The 26,116-nt window shown below is 39.2% G+C and overlaps 1 protein-coding gene across 5 annotated transcripts in view; it reads right to left on the reverse strand.

Annotated features, from left to right (window-relative positions):
- Nucleotides 1-3,432: 3,432 nt before the first annotated feature.
- Nucleotides 3,433-26,116, reverse strand: part of LOC101521631 (La ribonucleoprotein 1B) — a 33,816-nt gene continuing 11,132 nt past the window's right edge. For 2 of the 5 annotated variants that reach the window (XM_058666864.1, XM_058666861.1), the window contains exons 4-10: nucleotides 22,236-22,410; nucleotides 21,304-21,444; nucleotides 18,526-18,669; nucleotides 18,138-18,303; nucleotides 12,318-12,462; nucleotides 8,804-8,978; nucleotides 3,433-3,677 (exon numbers count right to left, since the gene is read on the reverse strand). In XM_058666864.1, the coding sequence (XP_058522847.1) occupies nucleotides 3,448-3,677; nucleotides 8,804-8,978; nucleotides 12,318-12,462; nucleotides 18,138-18,303; nucleotides 18,526-18,669; nucleotides 21,304-21,444; nucleotides 22,236-22,410 (1,176 nt within the window). In that variant the 3' untranslated portion in view covers nucleotides 3,433-3,447. Of the gene's footprint in view, nucleotides 3,678-6,671; nucleotides 6,750-7,262; nucleotides 8,245-8,803; nucleotides 8,979-12,317; nucleotides 12,463-18,137; nucleotides 18,304-18,525; nucleotides 18,670-21,303; nucleotides 21,445-22,235; nucleotides 22,411-26,116 lie in introns of those variants that run through there. The other 3 variants (XR_009245833.1, XM_058666863.1, XM_058666862.1) reach the window with 3 other exon arrangements.

Consider the following 26,116-nt stretch of genomic DNA (forward strand, 5'->3'; position numbering starts at 1 on the left):
TGAACCACAAGGCTGGCCACCACTCATCTCAGCAGCAAGGAAACAAAGGCCTGCAGATGTGGTATGATCTCAGAAGTAGCAGTAGAATCAAGAAAAGTCTAGCAGGTTCACCTCATTCTACTTGGCCTGTTTCCATGCAAAATTCTCTCCAATACTGACCATGATTTTAAAATTTCACCTAACAGGGCTATTGCTAATATTAACCAAGTTCAAACTTTTAGACCCTAAGTCATCTAACTAAGCTAATCTAAAACTTCCATCATAGAAAAACCTATTTCTCCTTGTAGTAAATACCATATGCCATTTTCTGATTTATCTTACCCTTCAACTCCTATTAAGTCTCCTTTAGGGAGAGTAAAACAATTCCACCCTGCAGCATCTTCTAAACCAGGCATTGTTCTATGCACTAAACCAAAACAAATTTAACTCTGCACTGACAAAGCTATGGTTTAGTAAATGGAAAGCTACTTATTATATCTGATTTTTAAGAAAGAGCAAATTAAAAACAAAATTGTTTTGCATACTGAAAATGTGTTTAAAAACTATACATGTAGGGTGTAGCACAGCAGCCTCATGGCTAAAGTCCTTGCCTTATACACACCAGGATCCCATATGGTCACTGGTTCTACTCCCGGCGCTCCACTTCCCATCCAGCTCCTTGTTTATGGCCTGGGAAAGCAGTTTTGAGGATGGTCCAAAGTCTTGGGACCCTGCACCTATGTGGGAGACCCGGAAGAAGCTCCAGACTTCCTGCCTTTGGATCGGCTCAGCTCCAGCTATTGTAGCCACTTGGGGAGTGAACCAGCAGACAGAAGGTCAATCTCTGTATCCTCCTCTGTGTATCTGCCTTTCCAACAATACATAAATAAACATTTCTTTTAAAAATTCTACAAAAAAATTATATCCTACCAGGATTTAATTTTTTGAAAGACTTCTTTATTTGAAGCCAGAATGACTGAAAAACAGCGGTATCCTCCGTCAATGATTCACCTCCCAGTTTCAACAACTAGGTCCGAGCTAGGTTAAAATCATAAGAAAGAAGCTTCACCCTTGTCTTTCACTTGGGCAAGCACAGGTCCAACTATTCTGCCATTTTCCATTGCTTTCCCAGGAGCACTAGCAGGAAGCTGAAAAGCTGTACAGCTGGAACTTGGACCAACACTACAGTCAGTGATGCTAACACTGACTGAAAGTTATAGCTTACAAAGCTGTCAACAATGCCAGCCCCCAACCCACAATTTCTACTATAAATGCATAGAAGGTTTTAAAAATACCAGTTTAAGAAAATTCATTATTTTTATCAAACACTAACCTACCACAACAGACATCACCAAAGCATTTGGGCCTCAAGAACCCACAGCCTTGTTTCCTCCAGGCTACCTCCTCAATGCAGAACACTAGAATTTATTTTAGATCTTACTAGATGTACTTGCATTCTTTGGCTATAAAAGGGAAATGTCAAGGCTGGTACGCTGGGTAGCAAGCTAATCCCTGGGCTGTTACCACCAGCATCCCATATGGGTGCTAGCTCTAGTGCAGGCTGCTGCGCTTGCACTAGCTCCCTGCTAACAGCCTATGAAATGACAGTGCACGTATTTGGGCACTTGCCATGATTCCCAGTTGAGCCAGGCACTTGTGTCATCTGGGGAATGAACCAATGTTTGGATGATCTATTCTGTCCTTTCTGTATAACTCTTTCAACATAAGTACGTCTTTAAAAAAAAATTCAAGGGCCCAATACAGTAGCCTAACAGCTAACATCATTGCCTTGCATGTGCCAGGATCCATACAGACACTGGTTCACGTTCTAGCTACTGCACTTCCCCATCAAGCTCCCTGCTTGTGGCCTAGGAAAGCAGTCGAGGATGGCCTGAGGCCTTTGGACCCTGCACCCGCATGGAAGACCTAGAGGAAGCTCCTGGCTTCAGATCAGTTCAGCTCTGACATTTGGGGCCACTTAGGCAGTAAACCAGCCGACAAAAGATCTTTCTCTCGTCTCTCCTTCTCTCTGTAAATCTAACTTTCCAATGAAAATAAATCTTTAAAAAAAAAAATCTAGGGCCTGGCAGAGTGGCCTAGCTGCTAAAGTCCTGCCTTGAACGCCACGGGATCCCATATGGGCACCGGTTCTAATCCCGGCTGCTCCACTTCCCATCCAGCTCCCTGCTTGTGGCCTGGGAAAGCAGTGGAGGACAGCCCAAAGCTTTGGGACCCTGCACCTGCGTGGGAGACCCAGAAGAGGTTCCTGATTCCCGACTTCGGATCAGCGTGCCCCAGCCAGTTGCGGCTCACTTGGGGAGTGAATCATCGGACGGAAGATCTTCCTCTCTGTCTCTCCTCCTCTCTGTATATCTGGCTGTAATAAAATGAATAAATCTTAGAAAAAAAAAATTCTAGATTCCATCACAAATTTGTCAGCCATTCATGGTATATCTTTCTCCAGTACTAACCCTTCCCAAAACTTTATTTCATGAAATACTACTAATCTTAACATGAATCTATATTTTACATACCAATGAAAAAGACACTGCAATGCAGAGATTTTAAATGTGCAAGAAAAATATAAATCTTGAAATAAACGGAATGTGCTATAAATGTCACTCCTCCTTGGTAATCCAGGTGCACAGTGACAAACCATGGAAATTATTTGTAATCTTTAGAAATTTTTTGGACAAAGGTCCTTCAGGTTTTTAAAAGGCTCCTCGGGGGGGGGGGGGGAACATTGTGGTAACATTTATGTATTCTACTTTTAACCACTATTGCTAACTAAGCTCTTTTCAACAGCTTTTCAAGCTTAGCACTACTGACAATTCTATCCTGTAATTACCGATTTTGTTTTGCAGGGAGGTGTCCTGTGTTCTGTAGACTCTATCAGCAAGCCATACCTTTACCCACCAGATCCAGGAATGCTAACTATCCCCATTGTAACAACCAAAAATATCTCCCAACACTACCAATGTATTTAAAAGGGGCAAAAATCTCAACACTTACCACTCTGCCAGTAGAGAAATCACTCCTAAATGCTTTATGTCATCTTGCTTCATACTTGGCTCCCAGACTTAAAAAGTCCTGTTCAGGGGCTGACCTAGCAGCTAAGCCAGTGGCTTAGAAGCCAGCAAGTCCATTCAGAGTTGCTGGATTCAAGTCCCTGTTAACTTTCTATTAATTCACACCCTGGGAGGCAACAGGTAATGCTCAAGTGTTAGACTTGCCACAACGTAAGGTGGGGGACCCATACTAGGTTCCAAGCACGTGGTTTCAACTTGGCCCAGCGCCGACTTGTTACAGGCATTGCGAGAGCAAACCAGCAGAAGGCAGATTTCTGTATGTTTCTCTCTCTTTGACTGTCCAAAAAACAATTAAGACCAACTTTATTCAAACAACAAAAAATCTCTCAAGTTTGTACTGAAGGTCAATAAATTCCAAGGATCACAAATTCTAACCTTTTCAAATGTTTACATACATGCCCAACAAACAATATGTAATGGGTTTACAACAACTAACCTTCAATTTCACAGGTGATAGGTGATGTCTCTTTTTGACTTCTATCCAAGGTTCTGAGTCCAAGTCAGGCAAACTGGCAGATAAACCTTTAGATATTGCTTGAAGAGCATGTGTTTCACTATTTTTCTCGGGGCTCAGTGAATTTCCCATTCTTGGAGAATTAGGGGCAGACTCTAAAATTTTAAATTAGTTCTACAGTTAAAATGATACTGGCTTACCCATAAAACAATTCAGCTTTTCCTTAATTTGGGCTTTCAGAAAAAAACACGAAAATAAAAATCTCAACTATAACCTTTCAAGTGACTTCCAAAAGTGGAGAGTTGAAGATGTATTCCAAGGTGAAGCCACTTAATAAAAGAAACAAGTGATCCTCATACTGACCTGGTACCATACTACACTCAAACGTTTCATGAGTATCAATTTGAGTCACTCAGTAATTGTAACAACAGACCTATTTGAAAATCAAATTTTCTGTGAAAATTTCAAAATCATACTCATATTAGACCTTCAAATGCTATTAAGTCACTAAGATAAATGCACATTTTATGAAAGGTAAAAGTATTACCTTATTGTTCTACTTGGATCTCAACTAAAGAAGTCATAAAAATCAAAGAAGTCCATATTTCTTTTTTATCAAGGTATAGCTTCAGTCAATGCAGTATGCCCACTTACTATATTTGTTCATACCGATACTATGAAAAGTAGAATGTCGTGCCATTCAAATGCACAGTGCAAGAAACATTTAAAAATTTTTAAAAACATAATTTTTCACATGGTTTAAAAAGCCTTATTCTACATACTTGCAGTTTATTTTTAGTGAACATAATCATATGCTCTAAATAGATGACAAATTATCTCTTTTTATTATTTTACTTCCAGGAAAATGTTCACATCTTTAAGTTACATTGCTCTTCACCTCAGAGGATCAAACACCAACTCACTTTGCACACTGTTTTAGAAAACCATATAAACAAAATATCATGTTGTAAATCTTGATCAAATATAGGCAAAACTGATTTTTGTGATACTATGAAATTTTAAAGACCATTACTTACTTTACAATTCATTTCATTGAAAATCTTGCACAACTTAATTGTAACAGGCAGAAAACCAAACAACTCTTTTATAGTTACTAACTGAAAGGAACATTTTAGGCCTGGGTTTGAAAAGTGTTCTAACATTTTACCTTCATCCAAATGCTAAAATCAGGGTTTTAAGGATATAACAACTAAACCACTAGGACGCATTACTTTTTTTTTTTTAAGCTTTATTTATTTTTATCGGAAAGACAAATTTACACAAGGGGGTACATACAGGAGAAAGATCTTCCTTCAGAGGTTTCAGTACCAAGTGGCCACAATGGCCAGAGCTAAAACCCAGTCTGGGAAGTGGAGCAGTCAGGATATGAACCAGTGCCCACAGGAGATGCCGGTGCATGCAAGGGAGATTTAGCCACTAGGCTATCACTCAGGGCCCAATGCATTACGCTTTCGAAAGGTGTTTTGCTGGTGCCAGCACTGTGGTATAGGAAGTAAAGTCACACCTACTACATGGGTTTCTCATATGGGTACTAATGGGTCCTGGGGGCCTCACTTTTGATCCAGCTCCATGATAATGTGCCCAGGGAAGCAGCAGAAGAGGACCTAACTGCTTGGGCCCCGAACCCACCTGAGAGACTTGATAATACTCCTGGCTCCTGCCTTTGGCCTGGCCAAACCTGGCCACTGAGGCAATTTAGAAAGTGAACCAGCAGAAGATCAAAGATCTTTCCCTGTAACTTAGTACCTCACCTGAATTTTTAAAAATTTTAAACAACAAAACAAAACAACAGAAAAAGCATTAGACCTGTGCTTTCAATACAATAGGTACCAGTCATATATATCTCCCGAGTGTCTGGAATGTGGCTAGTCCTGAAATGGCTAAGTGTAAAATCCAAACAAAGACCAGGTGTCCTTTCACCCACAATAGTGCCTTAAGTTTCATTCTGAAATCCTGAATATATGCTGAAATTTTGGGGTATACTGAGCTAAATTAAGATGGCTATTAAAAGCTTTAATTATATTTGTTTGTTGATTTGAAGGCTACTGAACTTTGTAATTTTGTATATGGCTATTGTTATTAGACACTACTATGTACCCTTTCTTAATAAAACAAGTACTACCAATTCATTCACAAAAAATAGTACAAATGAAACACTGGTTTTAAATGGGTACTTTAGTCACAGGAATTAGAAAAACACTGACTTATTTTATAATATTATGAATTACCTATGTTCATACAAAGAAAACTTTTAAAGATAGACTAAGAATCATTACCCCAGTGACTATAATTAAGCAGTTCCTCATACAGCAATTCTGAGAATTAACTAAACTATCATGTATGATTCCTTCATAAATGATTCTAAATAGAACATGGTTTTTGGCACAAAACTTAGCAGCTACTTTTTAAAATGGTGAGTTTATTATAAGCAAATCTATGTTCTTTAAACTTGAATTATACCTCCACCATGAAGTGTTTTCACTACACTCAAAACACATGTCCACAGAAATAGAATGTTACTAGAATGAAAAATTTAGCTCAAAGTCTTAATAGACTGCACATATGCATGTTTTATGTTTTATGCATCCGAGTTTTTGACAATGAAAATTTCAAACTACATATTTGTAAAGTTTAATGGTAACTTGATCTCGATCGTTTGCCGTTAATTTGATTAATAAACAAAAGATACAAATATATGCTAACAAACTATAATTTGAACACAGAAAAGATTATTTTCAGTTTTTATCAAATGAAAAATCAACTTAGCTCTTCAAAGCAAAAGACAAAAACATGTGTCCCACCAACTTGCTCCATACCTGTACAGCTCCACCCTAACCAGAGGTCCACATGGGCATGTATCCCTCAAGTATATAAACAATATTTAAAAAACAAACAAAAAAAGGATTCTTTTATGTGAAGCACTTTTAAGAATATCATTTGTCATTTTAAGAATATCATTTTAAATGAAATCCCATAGAGTCAAAAGCAAAATAAATAAATAAATAAATAAATAAACAAATCAAGATACCAGACTCCTCAGCTCTGATGAATCAAATCCTTTTAAGAACCGATATACAGTACTAAATCCACGGCACTGCAAAGGCCTATATTGCAAAAAGTAATCTTACCATTCCCATAATCAGCTTTTTGTGGTGCATTAAGGTCTTCTGCCAGTGCAAATGTCAACCCATGTTAGACAATTCAACCTCCAGTGAGGAAAAAAGACATTTTTAATTTCTTTGAGGAAAAGGACCAATTATATTAAAATCTTACCATATAAATCCTTCATAAAGCATATATTCAAAGGTTACATTTTTAAAACTTAAGGACTTCTAATCTGAGGTCAAAGATCAGATATATGAAAGTTGCACTACTTTTTCTACCTATAGGTACATGTAGAGACAGCCTATATTCCCTACCCTTATCACTTCAACCCTTCCCTAGAAATAGGAATCTAGGCTTTTTTATTCCAAAGGAATTAATATTGGGTATTTGGAGATTCTTGGAAAAATTATCTACATATTTATTCCTATGACCTGACGTGAGTCAGCATGATACTAAGAAATGATCTTTCAGTAGTCCCACATTAATGGTCTAGTTACTAATACATAAAGAACCCAAAATTTTCAGCAATTTAGCACACACTTGACTTGTTTCATGCAATATGGACATGTATGCACCTGAGTACACATTTTTAAAAAAAAACTGTACAAGACATCATTTTATCATTGTAATTTTATTAATAATGCATAAATAGTTAATGGACAGGTATTACCCACTTGACTGATCAATACTACCCTGTAGAAAAAGGATTTCCTGTATTATCCAACTTACCCTATGCCTGTTCATAAGCTGATTAAAAATGTCATCTTGGACCCCAACTTTACACAATAAATAAATCTAACTTATATAATCAGCCATTATACCTTTAAAAAACAAAACAAAAAAGTCTAAAACAATATCACTTTCTTCAACTTTTAAAACATCTGCCCCAGTTGCTTGCTGGGATTAGAAGCAGAGGGCTGACAAAGAAATACAAAATAAAAATATCTATAAGACAATCCATTATCAATGCAACCATGGGCAGATCTCTCATACTGTTAAATTATTAAAATACATTTTGAAGAGTAAGGGAAAAATTCCTTGTTCAGGTCTGAAGTGTCTTACCCCATCAAGTGTCCATGTTAACATATCTTACAGTCCTTGTATCATGACAACTGGTCAGCTCTGCAATGTACACCATACTGAAGGGCAAATCAAACAGCAAAGGACCTAACACTTTGGTAAATGCTATTCAAACCTCTCTTTATCTGCTTTATTGATCTGGACACGATACATAAGCCTGAAAACAAAAACACAATCTTGTAGTATTTCCAGAATGATAATAATGACCTTTCGCACCGTGAATAAAAGTAGCCCATGCAGCCCAGGCCAATTACACAGAAATGGGCAGCTCCTATAAAAACAATCGCAGTCCTGGGTTCTGTCTCACATCATCACAAAGGTGGTTATCTTTGCTGTAGTGTTGGCCCAACCTCCTCCACAAGGAGAGTAGACATTCTCGCACAGAAGACAGTCCGATCTCTTCATTTCTGCAGCACGATTTGTTCCAATGTTTATAATGCATTTCAGTGAGTCACCTATTCCACTGCGTATTCCGATCAAATGACATCCAAGAGCATCAGCAGATCATCACCCTGACTGAAAAAAGTTTAAGCACACATTTTTTCCCAAGAGGGAATGTCTTAAAAATGATCCAGGAAAAATTCTATTAACATTAAAAACAGTTTTTGGAAATTCTAAACACAATCATGTTAGAAAACCCCAGTTCTTCAAAATGTACTCATCTTAGTTTTTCAAAATAAGCTTAAAGCACACTGGTAACAAAATAAAAGGGATAGCTATACCACTTGAGTGTAAAATTTGTAGACTATTCTAATCCTTCTAAATTAGTCCAATCTCATGTGGGGCAAAGTAGCATAATATATCTATGGCCATTTAGGAAAATTAAAAGAAGATAGTATACACTCCACATATGCAAAGTACACATACAGTTCTCTGAACAAGAAAGGAAAAGTTTCATACATTATTTCTTCAAACCCTATTTAACTTTGTGTGACAAGCAATATAATTTAGAGGATCAAAACTCATTGATCACTAATTAATTATCTTACAGAAGCCAATTAAGCTTAAAAAAAACAAGTAAAATGGAACAAATAGCCCACTGTTAAGCTGTTTGCGCTAGAAGAAAAGCTGTTACCTGTATGTGAGCAAAAGGCTTGACCTGGAACGAACTCTGGACAATCAATCAATTGAGAGAAGTCTGTCCGTGACACATTACGTGGAGGAGGGCCTGGGATTGGCCATTTTTCTGGTTCTATCTTTTTTCTCATTTTCTCATCCACAATCTCTACTTCTGTGCTATCCTTCAGTGCCTATCAAAATAAATTGAGTTATTAAAGAAGTTTTAGTCAATGAATTTTCACTGGATGTCTACAATCCTAAATTAGGAAACCTGTAATTAGTATCCTGTATTATAGGAAATGATAGCAAACATATGTGTTCCTTTAAGGTCACTGGATATTTATAATCATTAATTGGCCATACAAAATTATAAGCTTAAAAATCAGGGGCCAGGAGCCAGTGCAATGACTCAATTGGTTAATTTTCCTACTGCAAGTGCTGACATCCCATATGGGCACTGGTTTGTGTCCCAGCTGCTCCACTTCAAATCCAGCTCCCTGCTTGTAGCGTGGGAAAGCAGCAGAGGATGATCCAAAGCCTTGGGACCCTGCACTCATGTGGGAGACCCAGAGGAGGCTTCTGGTTTCAGATCAGCTCAGCTCTGACCACTGCAGCCATTTGGAGAGTGAAACCCTACAGATTTATTGAACTTCAAGTCTCACTGCTGTCTGCCTTGGCAGGAGAAGACCAAATGACTTCACAGGCCCATAATGCCCAGCGGCTGGATATTACCCATCACTGGAAAGACTTACCACTTAAACAACATAGCACAAACACTTTCACAGCTATCAGTTTCTGAGTATTACTACATCAACTAGAAGCAAATGGCTTATTACCAAGCAAGCTTTACTGCTAATTTTTCCTTTCACATTTCATACTTCTGTTTTCCTTCAGGTTCCCTTAAAAATACGAGCACATAAAATTTGGTCATTTCAGTGTAAAAAGCACCACCATTTGTTTTGTTTTGTTTCAAGATGTACTTAATTTTATTGGAAAGGCAGATCAGATTTACAGAGAAGGTGAGATGGAAAATGATCCTTCACCTGCCAGTCTACTCCCCAAATGGCCACAAATGGCTGGAGCTAAGTCCACCCAAAGCCACGGTCAAGAGTCTCCTCCGGGTCTCCCACGCGGGTGCAGGGTCCCAAGGCTTTGGGCCATCCTCTACAGCTGTCCTAAGTCACATAAACAGGGAGCTGGATGGCAAACAGAGAAGCCAGGACACACACCAGTGTACAAATGGGATTCCAGCACCTGCAACATGAGATATTTAGCCATCGAGTCCTTGCTCCAGGTCCCATCACTTGTTAAATAAAACAACACATGCACACAAAATTCCTCACAATGTGCCCACAAATGAGAAGTTTTTGCTATTTTATGGCTGATAAAAACTAAAATCTAAAGAAGTAAGTTTAATGAAAGATCACACCACAGTGGTAGGCAATGACCTAGGTTGTTCTGTACCTAAGTAAATGTTACTGTGCTGAAATAAAAGCAGCCATTATGTGGCTGGCATTCTGGGCCTATTTAATGCAAAATCTGTATTAACAGATTAACTGAGCCAGCATAGTTACCTACCCTATTTTGTTAAGATCTGAAGGGAATGGAGGTGGGACCTTATAAGGTAAGAAATTAGTCCAACTCTCTCACAGGAGAGACCAATTGTTTGAGCCATCACTGTTGTCTCCAAGCACGTAATTACCAAGAAAATCAAACTCACAGGCTATTAAAACCACCTAAGCAGTACCCTCAGAACATGCTCCACATTGGGGATCCCAGGATGCTACTGGGTGGCTGTACCCTATCCCTGGGTACTGTGTGGTTGTTTTGCTGAAAGCAGCCCTCTCCCCGCCTACCCTCCACACTTACCGCAGATACAGCAAGAAAAAAAAAAAGAGAGAAAGAAAAGTTGTCTCATCCACTTTCCCCTATTTCTCAACTCTTTCCACCCTAATCAGAGGTCCACATGGGTATGCATCATTCTCAACTACGGTAAACATTATCAAAAATAAAACTATTAAAAAAAAAGTAACTCATGCCTATTTTCCTGAGGGAGATCTTCCATCCCCTGGCTCACTCATCAAAAATATCTGCTACAGCTAGGACTGGGCAAGGCCAAAGTCATGAGCCTGGAAAACAGTCCTCCCATGTGATTGGTAGAGACAAGTACTTGAGCCACGGTGGGCTGAGCACATCAACAAAAGCCTTTAAGTGGATCTTGTATCCAAACTAAGGCACAAAGTATGGGATGCAGTGGTTCCACGCAGTTATCTTAACTGTACTGGGGGGTCCCAGTTACAGCTCAATTATCACTCCCTACTTAAAGCTACAGTGCACACACAACAACAGGCAGCAAGTCATGGGTCATGGGAACACTGGACAGAAGTCCTAGATTCTGGTGTTGGACTGACCCATCCATGTATTATGGGCATCTGAGGACGAAACTGACGGATAGCAGACGGATGAACTGATTGATCTTTGTTTTTCAAATACATAAAACTGCCTAAGTCTTGACATATGGAGATATTTTTCCTAACATATATTTTCCTCATTTTGTCCAATGAAGGACCTAGATGCCTTGACATCCCATGTAGAAAATAGTATAATCAACATCCTAAACATGTAACATCAGAAACCAGGCAAAATTTTAAAATATAAGTCTAGAAATATATGCTTCAAATAATTATTCTCATAAAATAGTAAACCATTATTTTTACAACATATCTGTGGTTACTGTCTTCTCATGTTTGTAACAACTCGACTCACAAAAGCAGACACACATATCTGATGACTGCATAAGGAAAATGTATAATGCTGGCATCCTATATGTGCACCAGTTCATGTGCTAGCCATTCCACTTCCAATACATCTCCCTGTTAAATGTGCCTGGGAAAGTAGCAGAGGAGGGCCCAAAGCTATGGAACCTTGCACCTATACGGCAAACCTAGATGGACTTCCAGGGTTCTGGCTTCAGCCAGGCCCAGCCCCAGACACTACAGTCATTTGGGGCGGGAACCAGCGAATGGAAGCTAGCTCTACGCCTCACTCACTGACTCTGAGTTTCAAAACAAATCTCTTTTAGAAATTTTTCATCTCTTTCCCTCTCTTTTGGCCCCTGTCTTTCAGATAAATATAGTTTTAAAAATATTTAAGCAGGGGCTCGGCGGCGGCGTGGCCTGGTGGCTAAGGTCCTCGCCTTGATCCCATGTGGCCGCTGGTTCTTGCACCGGCAGCTCCACTTCCTCTCTGTCTCTCCTCCTCTCAGTATATCTGGCTTTGTAATAAAAATAAAATAAATCTTTAAAAAAAAAAATTTAAGTAGATACTTAAAAACTGAAGGTATATAAACAAGTAGAAGATGCTCAAGCACCTTTTAGTCATTAGGGAAATGCAAATTAGCCACAGTAAGAAACCATCAATTAAGTTGACGATTAAAGAGGATACACAGCTCATACATAATGACAAAAAAAGCGTTTTTAGGAGTGCTTTTAGATTTACAAACTGAGTGAAAGTTTTAACTGAATATTTACCTCTAATATGAGATTAAGGTTTGTGGTGAGAGCCTGAACTCTATGAAAACCAGCAATCAGGGAAATAGGTAAAAAGCCATGTTCATCCATCTTTCGCCGAAGAAAAAAGTCTCGTTCCAGATTTTCTATACTAAAGTAATATTCACTGAAAACATAAATAAGAAATTAAACTTAAATCATATATTTATTCAAAAGGAGATGAAAATTTGTTCCTTTTAAATTATTACTATGAAAATACATCAATTTAGTAACCAACATCATATTACACAAAATAGTCTAATACAAAGACAGTAAAATATAAATATGAAAATATTAAAAAAGCACAAAAAGCCTAATAGATATTTTCCTACACATTATTACACAAAAAGCTAACCTTAATTTATATTAGTTTCTTCTAAGTATATGGAATTAATTATTTCCTTTTTCCTTAACACATATAAATAACTGATTTCTACAATGAGTAGAAATTGTCACTAAAGCCACTTGCTACTTGCTTCATGTAAAAATAAATAGCAACTTAAGTGCCTATCAACACAGTGCCTTCCATCTTCTCAGAGAAATACACCCTAGCGCAATCTGTCTGAATTATCTGCTGTACAGTTTGTTTTGTTTTCCAAAATAGCAAATGATCGACATTAAATCAGCACAATACTTAGTTAAAACACATGGCATGAGAGTACATACAATTACATTTAAACTCAAATTCTCTCCTTTTTTTGATGAACAACGCTAGAAGACACCAAGAGTAAAAATATCTGTGATACCAAAGTGCATGGTATGGGGAAATGCAAAAAGACTTAAATGTGTTAAGTTATCTTCTAGAGCACAGAATAACTAAACATTTATTGAGGTAAGTGGAAGTAGACCGTAACTTAAATCAAGAACCACAAGTCTCAGGCCCACCATGATGGCTTAGTGGCTAAAAGGCCTCGCCTTGAATGCGCCAGGATCCCATACAGCTGCTGGTTTTAATCCCAGTGGCCCTGCTTCCCATCCAGCTCCCTGCCTGTGGCCTGGAAAAGCAGTCGAGGATGGCCCAAAGCCTTGAGATCCTGCAGCACCCACGTGGGAGACCCAGAAGAGCTCCAGGCTCCTGGTTTCACATCAGTGCTGCTGTGACCATTGTTGCCACTTGGGGAATGAATCATCAGACAGAAGATCTTCCTCTAAGTCTCTCCTCCTCTTTGTATACCGGACTTTCCAATAAAAATAAATAAATCCTTAAAACAAAAGACAAGTTCCAAGATGCAAAAATAATATTCAAAATATATCTAATAAAAACCTTTGAAAAACACTTGCTAAAATTACATCTTCAATTTAGAATAAAAGCAGGATTATAAAGAAATGCAAAATATAACAAGCCAAAATATAAAATAAAACGGACAGTAAAGACGATATGGCCTAAAATTTGTTAATCTTAATCTGTTTTCAAGTCACAAAAGCTGAGTATGAGAAAGTTGTGAAAAAGCACTTTTGCTCTTATTTTTGGGTGCAAGATTCAATGATTATAGGTAGTCTTAAAAATACTGGGCTTAATTTTAACTTTGAAAAACTAGGCACCTATAACTGAAACCTGAATTTAAGGAATCTTCACTGGAAGAAAACAAAAACATTGCATTTTAAAAACAAAATGGGCCCAGCATGATGGCTCACTCGCTAAATCCTATGTTTTAAATGTGTCAGGATCCCTTAAGGGTGGCCAGTTCACATCTTGACTGCCCCACTTCCCCTCTAGCTCCCCACTTGTAGCTTAGGAAACCAGTATAGGATGACCCAAAGCCTTGGGAGTCCAAATCCACATGGGAGACGAGGAGGAGCTTCCTGGGTCCAGATTGGCACCAGATTGCAAGAAGCGCCTGGCTCCTAGATTCAGATTGGCTCAGCTCTGGCTGTTGTGGCCACTTGGGGAGTGAATCAGCAGATCTTCCTCCGTCTATATCTGACATTCCAATAAAATAAATGAATATTTTAAGATTTATTTTTATTGGAAAAGCGAATATACAGAGAGGAAGAGAGACAGGAAGATCTTCCATCTGATGGTTCACTCTCTAGGTGACCACAAAAGCCGGAGCTGAGCCAATCCAAAGCCAGGAGCCAGGAGTTCTTCTGGGTCTCCCATGTGGATGCAGGGTCCCAAGGCCTTGGGCCATCTTCGACTACCTTGCCAGGCCACAAGCAGGGAGCCGAATGGAAAGTCGGGCCACCAGGAATAGAATCAGCGACCATATGAGATCCCAGCGTGTGCAAGGTGAGGACCTTAACCACTACGCTATCACGCTGGGCCCAAAATAAAATAAATGAATCTTTTAAAACAAAACCCTGGTCTGGACCACAGCACCCATTGGTTTGCTCAGAGCAAGAAGAGGAAGGAGAGCAGAACAAACTGACCAACTACCCCAGCATAGCCTGACAGCAAATTTCTGAGTGAATGGAGAAATCTGGCAGGATTTCCTCATTCTTGAATTTGTTGGATCAAAGCATTTCAGAACTAGCAAACCTATCTGAGCAGAACCCTCAGAACATGCTCCCCATCAGGGACCCTTGGATGACATCGGGTAGCCATTTTACATCACCAGGTACTGAGGTGGTTGGGAGGCTGGGTTTGGTTTCTCTCCTCCTATCTCCCCCTTTCCCCAGATAAGGGAGCAAGAAAACAAAAATGTGTAGGTTGAGCTAGGCTTCAATATCCATTGATATGTATGAGAGCTGAATGGGACAGACTGGACTAGTCTGCTGCACATACTGGCAAGCACAGGAATTAGGGCAAGGGGGCCTGGTGGCGGTTACTGTGGGTCACTCCAACTAGGCTGCAGCTCCCACTGGTTTGTGAGGGTCGAGTGTGTGCTGGGCAGAATCAGGCTGGACTGCAACACCCACTGGTTCCAGTGGAAGACAGGGCTGGAAACAGAACTGACCCAACAATTGCAACCACCAGCTGATTGGGGCAATGGATTGTACCAGGCCCTGTACTTGTCTAGGAACACCTCAGACAAAGTTTCTTTGGGGATCTCCCCAAACTGTTGAACTCAGAACCCTAACCATGAAGAGAAGTGCCATGGAGTGACAAGTGCCAGAGCCGAGCCTCCTAAGAGGCTCAGATGGAGCAGTGGAGTGCATAACCAGCTGCACCTGGAGGATATGGCAGTTTATCGGAACCTGCAGAGGATACCTGACATCACAACAGAGGACAGAACTAATCAACTACCCCAGCCATATGTTGGCAGTGAAATACTGGGCAAACAGAGACTCTAAGATGGACTGTGTCAATCAGTGGATTCTTCAGCAACCTCATCGTGTTTGGAATGGCGAGAATGGCAGCAATTCGTAACTGCTGAACTATCAAAACCACTTGAGCAAGACTCTCGGAGCATGCCCCACATCAGGGACCTGGGATGGGTGGGAGACTGGATGGGGCTTCTCCCTTTACCTCCCCCTTTAGCCCAGATACATGAAGGAAACAATGTGGAAATAACAGTCTTACCCACTTTTCCTGTAGCCCTTGAAACTTTTTGCCCTAATTAACTATGTAAAGATTGTCAAAAATAAAAAAAAGATTTATTAAAATAATGTGTAAACAATGGTCTCACAAGCTTTCCCATAATCCTCTACCACTCCCAGCTTAATCAACTATGTAAACATTACCAAAAATAAAATTTAAAAAAAATTCAAACTTCCCTTCACAGACTGATCAAAGTTCAAAGCTCTCTTAAGAGGGGTCCAGCACAGTAGCCTAGTGACTAAATAATCGTCTTTTATCTGCCAGAATCCCATACAGTATCTCAGTAATACTAGTAATTCATTTAGTAAGAATAAATTTACTGAAGGATAAACAGTCTTGAAAAAATGAACATTCTGAATATGTTACATCTCTAAAACCCTATATTCAGCTTCCTGCTGCCATGCCTGAGACGTGACAGATGACGGCCTAAGCACACAGGTTGCCATCACCAACATGGGAGAAATGTATGGCATTCCAGGCTCCCAGCTTCACCCTAACCAGCTACGGCTGTTGCAGGCATTCAAGCCTTAAACTTGCAGATGGATGGTGGGTGAGTGAGTGGATCAATGGGAGGGTAGGGAAGAGTGTCTTTCCTTCTTTCTGACGTTGTCTTGCAAATATTAACACCAATATATTTGCAGTAAACATTATTTAGCTTAAGGGTTTAAATCATTGAGTTCCACATCAATGGTCCTGGATTCAACATTGTACTAGCTCCTGATGCCAACATTTCACTGTCACAGACCTTGGGAGACCTAGTGATGGCTCTGGTGACCAGCTTCCTGGCACCCATATAGGACACCTTGACTGTGGTTCCTGTTTCAGCCATAGCAAACAGGGGCATTTGGAAAGCGATTGTGTGGACATGAACTTGGCCTCTGTATCTCATTTAAAACTGATATCGTTTTTCCCAAAATAAAGCTTTCCCCAAAGAAAGCTTTCCAAGGTGATTTCTCAAAACAAAACAAAACCAAAAAGAAAAAAAATCTAAATCCTAATCAGTCAGCCTCACTATGTCCTGTATTAGAAATCCCAACAACACAATCAAAAGCTGACTCCTCATAGCCAGATCTCTTCTAATTCCAAAGAACAGCTCTACCAACCACTAACAACCTAAACCTGGTGTTTTACTAACATTTGCCAAAAATCCTACAGCTGAAAGAGTAGCAGCAGCAACCAAAAAAAAAAAAAAAAAAAAAAAGTCATGCCCAAAGCTGTGTCTGATATTTTTCTCAGTGTCCTAGGGGACATTATCATGTCCTACCTTGGAAGATCTGGATTCTACACTGCATGATCACAAATTTTGTCAACACTGAAGTAGCATTGCTCCTCCCTCCCTTGCAGGAGCACACTGGCAGCCGATTATCCTGACAAGGAGTTGCATGTCCACTGTCAGGTCTCTGAAGGGACCTGGCAGCAAGAGTTACAAAAAAGACAGGAATAGCAGTATGAAGGCGGCAGCCACATGCCAGGCACTTTCTGCCCATAAAAAGGCCCTTTTCTTCAGTGTTTGCATCAACTGTAACAAAAGAAGCAAGAACAAAATAAACAAGAGCTCCGCATTCAAATACACCATGAAGGCATCCCAGGAAGGTACCTGGCTGATGCTGATGAAGAAAATAAATTTTAGTAACAGCGTCCATTTTCTTTAAACAATTAAAAAAAATGCTTTTGAAATGGTTATGCCCTTTTAAAAAACAGTGCTTTAACTTCATGTGTAAGGACAGAAAAAAATGCAACTTTAGCAAGTTGGTTACCTCAACCACTTGAGTAACTTTTTCATGACACTATATAAACACACTAAATAAATTATATACAAACCGTACTATAAGTACTCAGAAAAAAAATACTATGAGATCTGAAGCAGTAAGTCTGAACTAAAAGATAATACGTCTCACTGAAATGGTAAAAACCTTAGAATTCAAAAGTCAATTGCTAAGTCAAAACACAGCTATCGTAACTTGGGTAACCTATGTTGATTTGAAATTTCTAAGGTAAGTATTTGGAAATAATGAGCTGAATTTTACTTGCTCAACTTCAAATACATATTGAAGCCCTGTTATGAAATCATGGCATGTTAATATCCTTTACGCAAGAAAATACCTAATTATAGAGCAAATTCATATAAATAACATGTGGCAAATACAGGTTTCTTAAAAATACTGACTTTACTAATATTACGTGGAAAAATAGAATTAAATGTTGACCGTCTTCAATTTTACCAATAAATTATCACCGAAATGATAGACTATCAGTGAAAACAATGTACAATAAGAGCAAATTTTGCCGCCCCATGGGTTTATTTTCTGACATCAACTTACATTTGTCGCTTAATATATTCTTTCAGCAATGTTTCTTCCACAGGATACACCTGTATGCCAGTACCATCATCATAGTAATACATCATACTGCTGCTGAATTCGGTTTGAAATGGTTGCTCAGTCCTTTCAACGTGTTCTCGATAACCATATGAATAATCAAAGTTCACTTAACGTGAATAAAGAGAAAGGTGACACAGATTTAACAGTCATTATTATAAAGAAAATTCAAAGTGAAATTCTTCCAATGGCAACAAATATAAATCATGCTTACTAATTACACACAAAATTATTACTAAAAACATCCTACAGGATGGTGTGATTAAACAGAAAGCTTGTTTTAGTTTTTCAAAGTTCATCTAACTTAATAAAGCAAAAAATTACGTCATACATCGAGCATTTCCTCGGCCTCGTCCTCTTCCCCGTCCTCGGCCTCTTCCCCGGCCTCTAAAGGAGCCACGTATACTACCACCCTCACTTCTCACACTGGACACGTCATCTTGATCTTCTTTTTTATCTCTATCTCGCCTCCAACCTTTTGAAATAAAAATATTTTAACACATTTCAGTTTGCAATAATTATCTTAAACACAACGAACACCTTCCCCTGTTCTATAATTAGTGGATGGTAGCCAGAGTCACACTTAACAAACCCAACAGAAATTTGTCAAGAACATCTCTAGAATAATGGGAAATAAGAAAGACAACCTATGCCCAGCACCAAGGCCTAGCAGCTAAAGTCCCCACCTTGAACACGCCAGGATCCCATATGGGCACCAGTTCTAATCCCAGCAGCTCCACTTCCCATCCAGCTCTCTGCTTGTGGCCTGTGAAACCAGTCAAGGATGGACCAAAGCCTTGGGACCCTGCACCGCTGTGGGAGACCTGGAAAAAGTTCCTGGATCCTGGCTCTGGATCAGCATAGCACCAGCCATTGAGGTCATTTGAGGGCTGAACCATCGGTAGGAAGATCTTTCTCTCCGTCTCCCCTCCATTCTGTATATCTGATTTTCCAATTAAAACAAAATAAATCTTAAAAAAAAGAAATATTGTATCTGGGAAGGGACTTTCACTGAAACTAAAACCATTAAGTGGAATACTTATGGGATACTTTGTAATGGGAAAAAAAAAAAAAAAAACAGGCTAACAACACCAAAACTAAATATCAAAATGCCTGACATTAAGGCATCTTCCTCCTGCTGTGATAACACACCATGAAGTATGCCTACCTCTTTGCCCTCAACAACAAATTCTAATCAACTCTCTTCAACTCCAGTTTTATGCAGAAAGAAAAGCAGAGTTTTAAAGAATACCCTATAAAGCAATCGGCCAAATCAAGAATCCAGAAAAGCTACAACCTACCAAACAGCAAAGAAACACTGCTGAGAATGTAAAATAGAACAAGTATGTTGGCAGTTTCTTACAGTATCAAATACACAGTTAGCATAGACCTACCCATCTACTCACAGGGACTATGTTACACCATAATAGCTTATGTAAATATAATAGCTGAACATACATACTGGCCAAAAAGTGGAAGCAAACCAATTATTCATCAAAAGATGAATGGATAAAGGAATATTTTCATTCAACAGATATTATTTAGCAATAAAGAGGGAGAAACACAGAACAACATGGATTAATCTGGCAAACATTATCACTAAGCAAAAGGAAACATTAAAGCACAAAAGCATTCATATTGAATGGACGCGCAGGAAATTCTAACAACGCAAGTTTATATGCACTAAAATTCAAGATTATGGTGGATGACACTTACTGGTATGCTTTTCAATATATGTAACTATTACCATTTTCTAAAAATGATCTAGAAACCACCCAAAATCTTTGAGGCTACCATCAGGCAAATCTGGGAAAGCTTGAGCATGAAGTTAAAATTACAATGAAATTAGGAAGCCACCAACCACAGTGAAAGATTATGATCCACTGAATAAATAAGAAGCCATAAACACACAATAATAGTGAAAAATTGTTCCATATAAAATACCAACCACAAAATGCAGTAGAGATAATATAGTAAGAATAATCAGCCTATGTAACCTTCATAGTAATGACTAAACTAAGAATCAACAAAATCTAAAGCTTGTATCAAAGTCTTATGAGTAAATAATTATTTCAACTACCTTTATAATTAAGTCTGTGCTATACCATGTAATCGAAGTGATCAGTGTCAAGAATAACAGAAGAAACCAAGATCATATGCATTCCCATATGGTATACAAAGGAGACTATGTAACATCTGTCTAAACTTTAAAATATAAATCCATTCACAACGATCTGACTGTTGTTAAGCCTCCACATGTGGCTCTAGCACCCATATGGAACTGATTCAGGTCCAATCCGAAGCCAAGAGCCAGAGCCTCTTTTGGGTCTCCCAGGTGGGTGGCAGGGTCCCAAGGCTTTGGGCTATAGTCTACTGCTTTCCCATGCAGGGAACGGGATGGCAAGCAGGGCCACCAGGATTAGAACCAGTGCCCATACGAGATCCCAGTGAGTGCAAGACAAGGACTTTAGCCTCTAGGATACCACACCAGTCCTGTAAATTGAATCTCAAGGGGAAGAAAAACTATCTATATTTGGAGGGCATCACTGGAAAATCTGTTATTGTTAACACACTTTTAAGTTTCATTATTTTTAACTGTGCTAGAGGTTGTGTTACTCATTTAAAATGTATTCTGAAGGAATGTAGTTAAAGGATTTTCTACAAATTACTAAACATTAAGACAAAATCTTAGAACAGCCAAGCTTTGACGGCGAGTATTTAGGCAAGTGGACTGTATCAGTCAATACACCTCGGAGGCATTTCCTCAATCTTACAGTAACAAAACTGACAGCATCTCAAAACTATCAAAACTACTTAAGCAGAACCCTGAGAACACACTCCACATCAGGGACCCTGGGATGACGTCGAGTGTAATCTCCCATCCCCGAGTACTGATGCAGTTGGCAGCTGAGCAGTCCTCTTCCCTTTACTTCCCACTTCCCCCAGACACAGGAAAGATTGGAAACAGTAGTCTCATCTACTTTCCTGCATTCCTTGCCACTCTCCACCCTAATCTGTGGTGCAAATCGGCGTGTATCCTTCTTATCTCTGTAAATATCATCAAGAATAAATGTTTTAAAAAGGGCAAAAATCTTAAAACATGACTTACTTCGTGTATCATTTCTTCTATTGGTATGTGCTGCTTTATTTGCTTCAGGTTGACATCTTGAACTGTTTCGGGATCCAGGTCTTTCTTGACTGTCTGGTCTTACATCATCCAAGTGGAGAGGTACCCACTTGTGCTTATTAGCTTGAACAATACAAAAATGAAATAATTTAAATAATAGTACACAATTTTCATTAAAGCCTTGCAATTTTGAAACTATTATGAATTCTAATCACATGAAAGAATTTTTTCTTTAGAGGGATTATCTGTAGAGTACTAAATCTTTCCCCTTCTCACATAGACCCTTGATAAACTTGCTTGGTTTTGCAGATCAAAGCAAATTCTTCTCCCACAAGTTACATGAAAAGCTCAGAAAATCAACATGGATAAAGACAACTCTTTTCGGGCCAGCGCAGTAGCCTAGTGGCTGAAGCCCTTGCCTTGCATGCGTGAGGACCCCATGTGGGTACCGGTTCTAATCCCAGCTGCTCCACTTTCCATCCAGCTCCCTGCTTGTGTCCTGGGAAAGCAGTAGAGGATGACCCAAAGTCTTGGGACCCTGCAACCACATGGGAGACCCGAAGAAGCTCTGGCTTCATACAGGCTCAGCTTTAGCCATTATAGCCATTTAGGATGTAAATCAGTGGATGGAAGCTCTCTGTCCTCTTTGTAAATCTGCCTTTTCAATAAAAATAAACAAATCTTTAAAATATAAAATAATTTTAAAATACAAAATTTCAATGAACTTATTGAGAAAAGTTGAAACCTAACAGTTCAGACATATTACAAAAGCAAATAATTACCACAGCATATGGTTTAGGCTGGAGAAATATAAAACAAATTGACAGGTGTTAGGCAGCATTGAATACAACTAACACTATCTTTAGAATCTGAAAATGAAAGTCAAGATACATATTAGATAAAGACAAGCAGACCTCTTTTTCGTTGATTACTTGACTGAGCCTCATCTTCACTGACATTTTCACCAGGACCATCTAATTTTATTTCCCGGTTTTCTTTGCTCTCACTGTTACTTTTCTTCTCAATCTTCTCTTCTTTTTCCTTTCTATTCTGTGGTTTCTTATTCCCTTGGTTGATGACACTCTGACACTACCAAAAAAAAAAGTCTAATTAATGAAATAATTTTTACTAACATTTTCACTAGAAATTTCTGGTAATACATTTTACCAAAACATTGCTACACAAATTACAAAACAACAAAAATATTTCTCAAAAGACACTTAACTTGAACTGTGGTTATGCAACAAGGTGGAGGAATCCACCATGGGGGGAGGGTTTGGGGAGGGGTGGGGAGAATCCCAGTACCTATGAAACTGTCACATAATACAATGTAATTAATGAATAAATTAAAAACAATAAAAAAATACAATGTGAAAGACACTTAAAAGTCAAGTCTCTAGACTGTGAGAAAATATCTGCTTAGCATTTGATAAGGACTTGCATGTAAAGTAGAAAATGAACTCTCAGTAAAAATTTTTTTAATAAAAAGGTCCAAAATTAATGATTCACTCCATCAATTATTTCCTTGGGGAAGTAAATTTAGAAAGATATTTAATCAATGAGAGAAAATCTGAAACTGCTCAACACTTATTAGAATACATATTTTTTAAAATGATCATCGTTAACAGTTACTGAGCACATAATAAACTGGAATTCTTGTAACACTGATAGGAACACAAATTTCAAAGTTTCTTATAGCTGCCCATGACTCAGTAATTCTACTTTAGTTACTTATAGCTTACAACCACATACTAGAATATTACTCAGCAAAAAATTAACTACTGATGCAGAACAGGTGGAAACTCAAAAATAATTATACTAAATGAAAGCCACAAAACAACAAAAAACCTTTTCTATTGATTCCACATTTACAATGTTTATGGGAAAAAGCACAAATTCTTTCATACCAATATTAAGGTTAAACTAATGTTTTAAAAGCCTGCATGGTGGTACTGCAAAGTAAACCTCTACCCACAATATCATCATCCCATATGGACGCCAGTTTTTCTGACCACTCCACTTCTGATCCAGCTCCCTGCTAAATGTCCTGGGAAAGCAGAGGATGACACTAGCCCTTAAAATCATCACACCCTCATGGGAGGACCCAAAAAAGGCTCTTTGCTCCCAGCTTTGGCCCAGCTAAGCTCTGGCCCTTGTGGCCATTTGGGGAGTGAACCAGGAGATGCAATAACTTCCCCCACCCCAAAACTCTTCCAAGTAAAATAAACGAATCTTCAAAAAAATTTCAGCACTTGTTCACTGATTTCAAAGAAGGAGAGGGAGAGATCTTCCATTCACTGGGTCAGTCTCAGATGACCGCCAAGAGCCAGTGTAGTACCAGATGGGATCTGGAAGCCAGGCATTTCCTCCTGGTCTCTCACATGGTTGACAGGGGCCCAATCATTTGGGCCATCTTTGTTGCTTTTCCCACGCTGTTAGCAGGCAGCTAGATGGTAAGTGGAACATGGAAGCACAAAACGGAGCCCACATAGGATTCCGATTCCACAGGCCAGCGGTATTAACAGCTAAGACACAATGCCAGCCCGTAAAATTTTCAGCTAATTGAGAGAAAGACAGAGAACTCCCACCCACTGGTCTATTCCCATAAAGCCTATAACAGCCAAAATTGGGCCAGATCAGAGCTGGAAGTCAGAAATTCAGAACTAAGATCTCCCTATTTCGCTGGCAGGGACTCAAGCACTTGAGTACTGTTGCCACCAAGGGTACATTAGCAAGAAGCTGGAATTCAGGAGAGCAGGAACTACTATTGTTAAATGGGTCTCCTAAGCAGTATTTCTACCACTGTACTTATGCCAGCCTCATAAACTTTCTCAAGAACTAGTTCAAGTACCTTTACATTAAAATTCAAATTAAAGTGATTCAATGGTTGCTAGGCAGAATTTCAAAGGAATGTGAGGAGATTTGGAGCAATGATCAAGTTCATTATTTCGACTGTGATGACAATATATACTATAACTATATCCAAGCCTAGTGTGGTGGGACAGCATACTATAATCTTCCACCTGCCACACTGGAATTCCCAGTATGGTATTAGTTCGAGTCGGAGAGGCTACACTTCTGATCCAGGTCCTCCCTGCTCACAGCCTGGGAAAGCAGCAGAGGACAGTCAGCCTTGGGCTCCTGCAGCCATGTGGTAGACTCAGGAGAAGCTCTTGGCTTTGGCACTGTCCAGCTCTGTTTGATGCACCGTTTCAGGAGTTAACCAGAGTTTCAAGGAACATACACTAAAACAATAATGCTTTTTGGAAGGAGTGGGAAGGAGAAATCCCAGAGCCTTTGGAACTATATCATAAAATTAAAAAATCAAATCACAGATTTTGTGTAAAGAAAGAAAATTCTGACTAGTGCAAAGTAAAAATTATACTTTTAAGATGTCCTTTATATCTCAAACTCTCTAATGTCTAACTATACATCGATTGTACTACATAAATTACAAATAGTCAAGGATACAGTGTCAAAGGAAAGCATGTCACCAGAGAACCAGACTACTCCTCCTAAAAAAGACCCTTTGATAGGACATTTTAGCACCATCTTTCAGAGCGTCATAATTAAAATATAAATTCTACTGCATAACTCTTGTGATGAATATGCATGTGTGTATGTATGTTCATATATATGTACTTAAAACAAATTTAAAAAATTAAATTGGAGAAAGCATTTGGTCTAGTTTGTTGCCTGCTTAAATTCCACATCAGTGGGCCTGAGTTCAATTCATGGCTCTATCTCCACATCAGTGCAGATCCTGAGAGAGCCTGTGATAGCTCAAGCAACCGAGTCCCTACCATCCACATGGGAGAGATGGACTCAATTCCTGGCTCTGGGCTCCAGCCTTACCACAGCCCTGCCCTGCAACATTCATTCCTACTTCCAGACAAAAATGGATTCCCAATGAAACTGTTGGAAATGTGTAGACAATGCGATGTTGGACTGTCTGACATTGTACCAGCAGTGTCGGGGTACACTTAAATAAGAGAATGATGGAATGGTAATTCCTTATGAAGGACTATACCACTATAGTAAAATGGTGAAAATCTGTCAGGGGAGTTTGGGGGTAATCCCAGCCTATACAAAATTGTACCACATAATTCAAAAATTCAAAACAAAAATAAATAAATAAATAAAGATTTATTTTAGTTTTTTTTTAATTGGAAAGATATACAGAGAGGAGAAATAGAGAAGGTCTTCCATCTACTGACTCACTCTTCAAGCAACCACAATGGCTGGAGCTGAGTTGAATCAAAGCCAGGAGCCTGGAACTTCCTCCGGGTCTCCCATGCAGGTGCAGGGTCCCAAGGCTTTGGGCCATCCTTGACTGATTTCCTAGGACACAAGCAGGGAGTTGGATGGGAAGCAGGGCATCCAGGATTAGAACCAGGAGCCCATATGCGATCCCAGTGCGCACAAGGCAAGAGGACTTCAGCCACTAGGCTACTGTGCTGGGCCCATAAAGCTACTTGTAAATAAGATTATAGCATCCCAAATGGATACTAATTTGTGTCACAGCTACTCTACTCATAATCCAGTACCTTTCTACTGGTCTGGGAAAAAGAAGCAGAAACAACTCCTCACACCCACATGAGAAACCTGAAGAAAATTTCAGACCCTGGCTTTGGCCTGACCTTGCACTAGCCATTATAGTCATCTGTGGAATAACTAGCAAGTGGTTGATCAACTCAGGCTTTCAAATAAGTAAACAAATCTTACACTCCTGGCTTCTGGCTTCTGTTCGGCTCGGCTCTGGCCATCGTGGCTACTCAGGGAGGGAACCAGTGGA

The sequence above is a fragment of the Ochotona princeps genome, chromosome 7 (assembly GCF_030435755.1).
Source record: "Ochotona princeps isolate mOchPri1 chromosome 7, mOchPri1.hap1, whole genome shotgun sequence".
Taxonomy (NCBI): Eukaryota; Metazoa; Chordata; class Mammalia; order Lagomorpha; family Ochotonidae; genus Ochotona; species Ochotona princeps.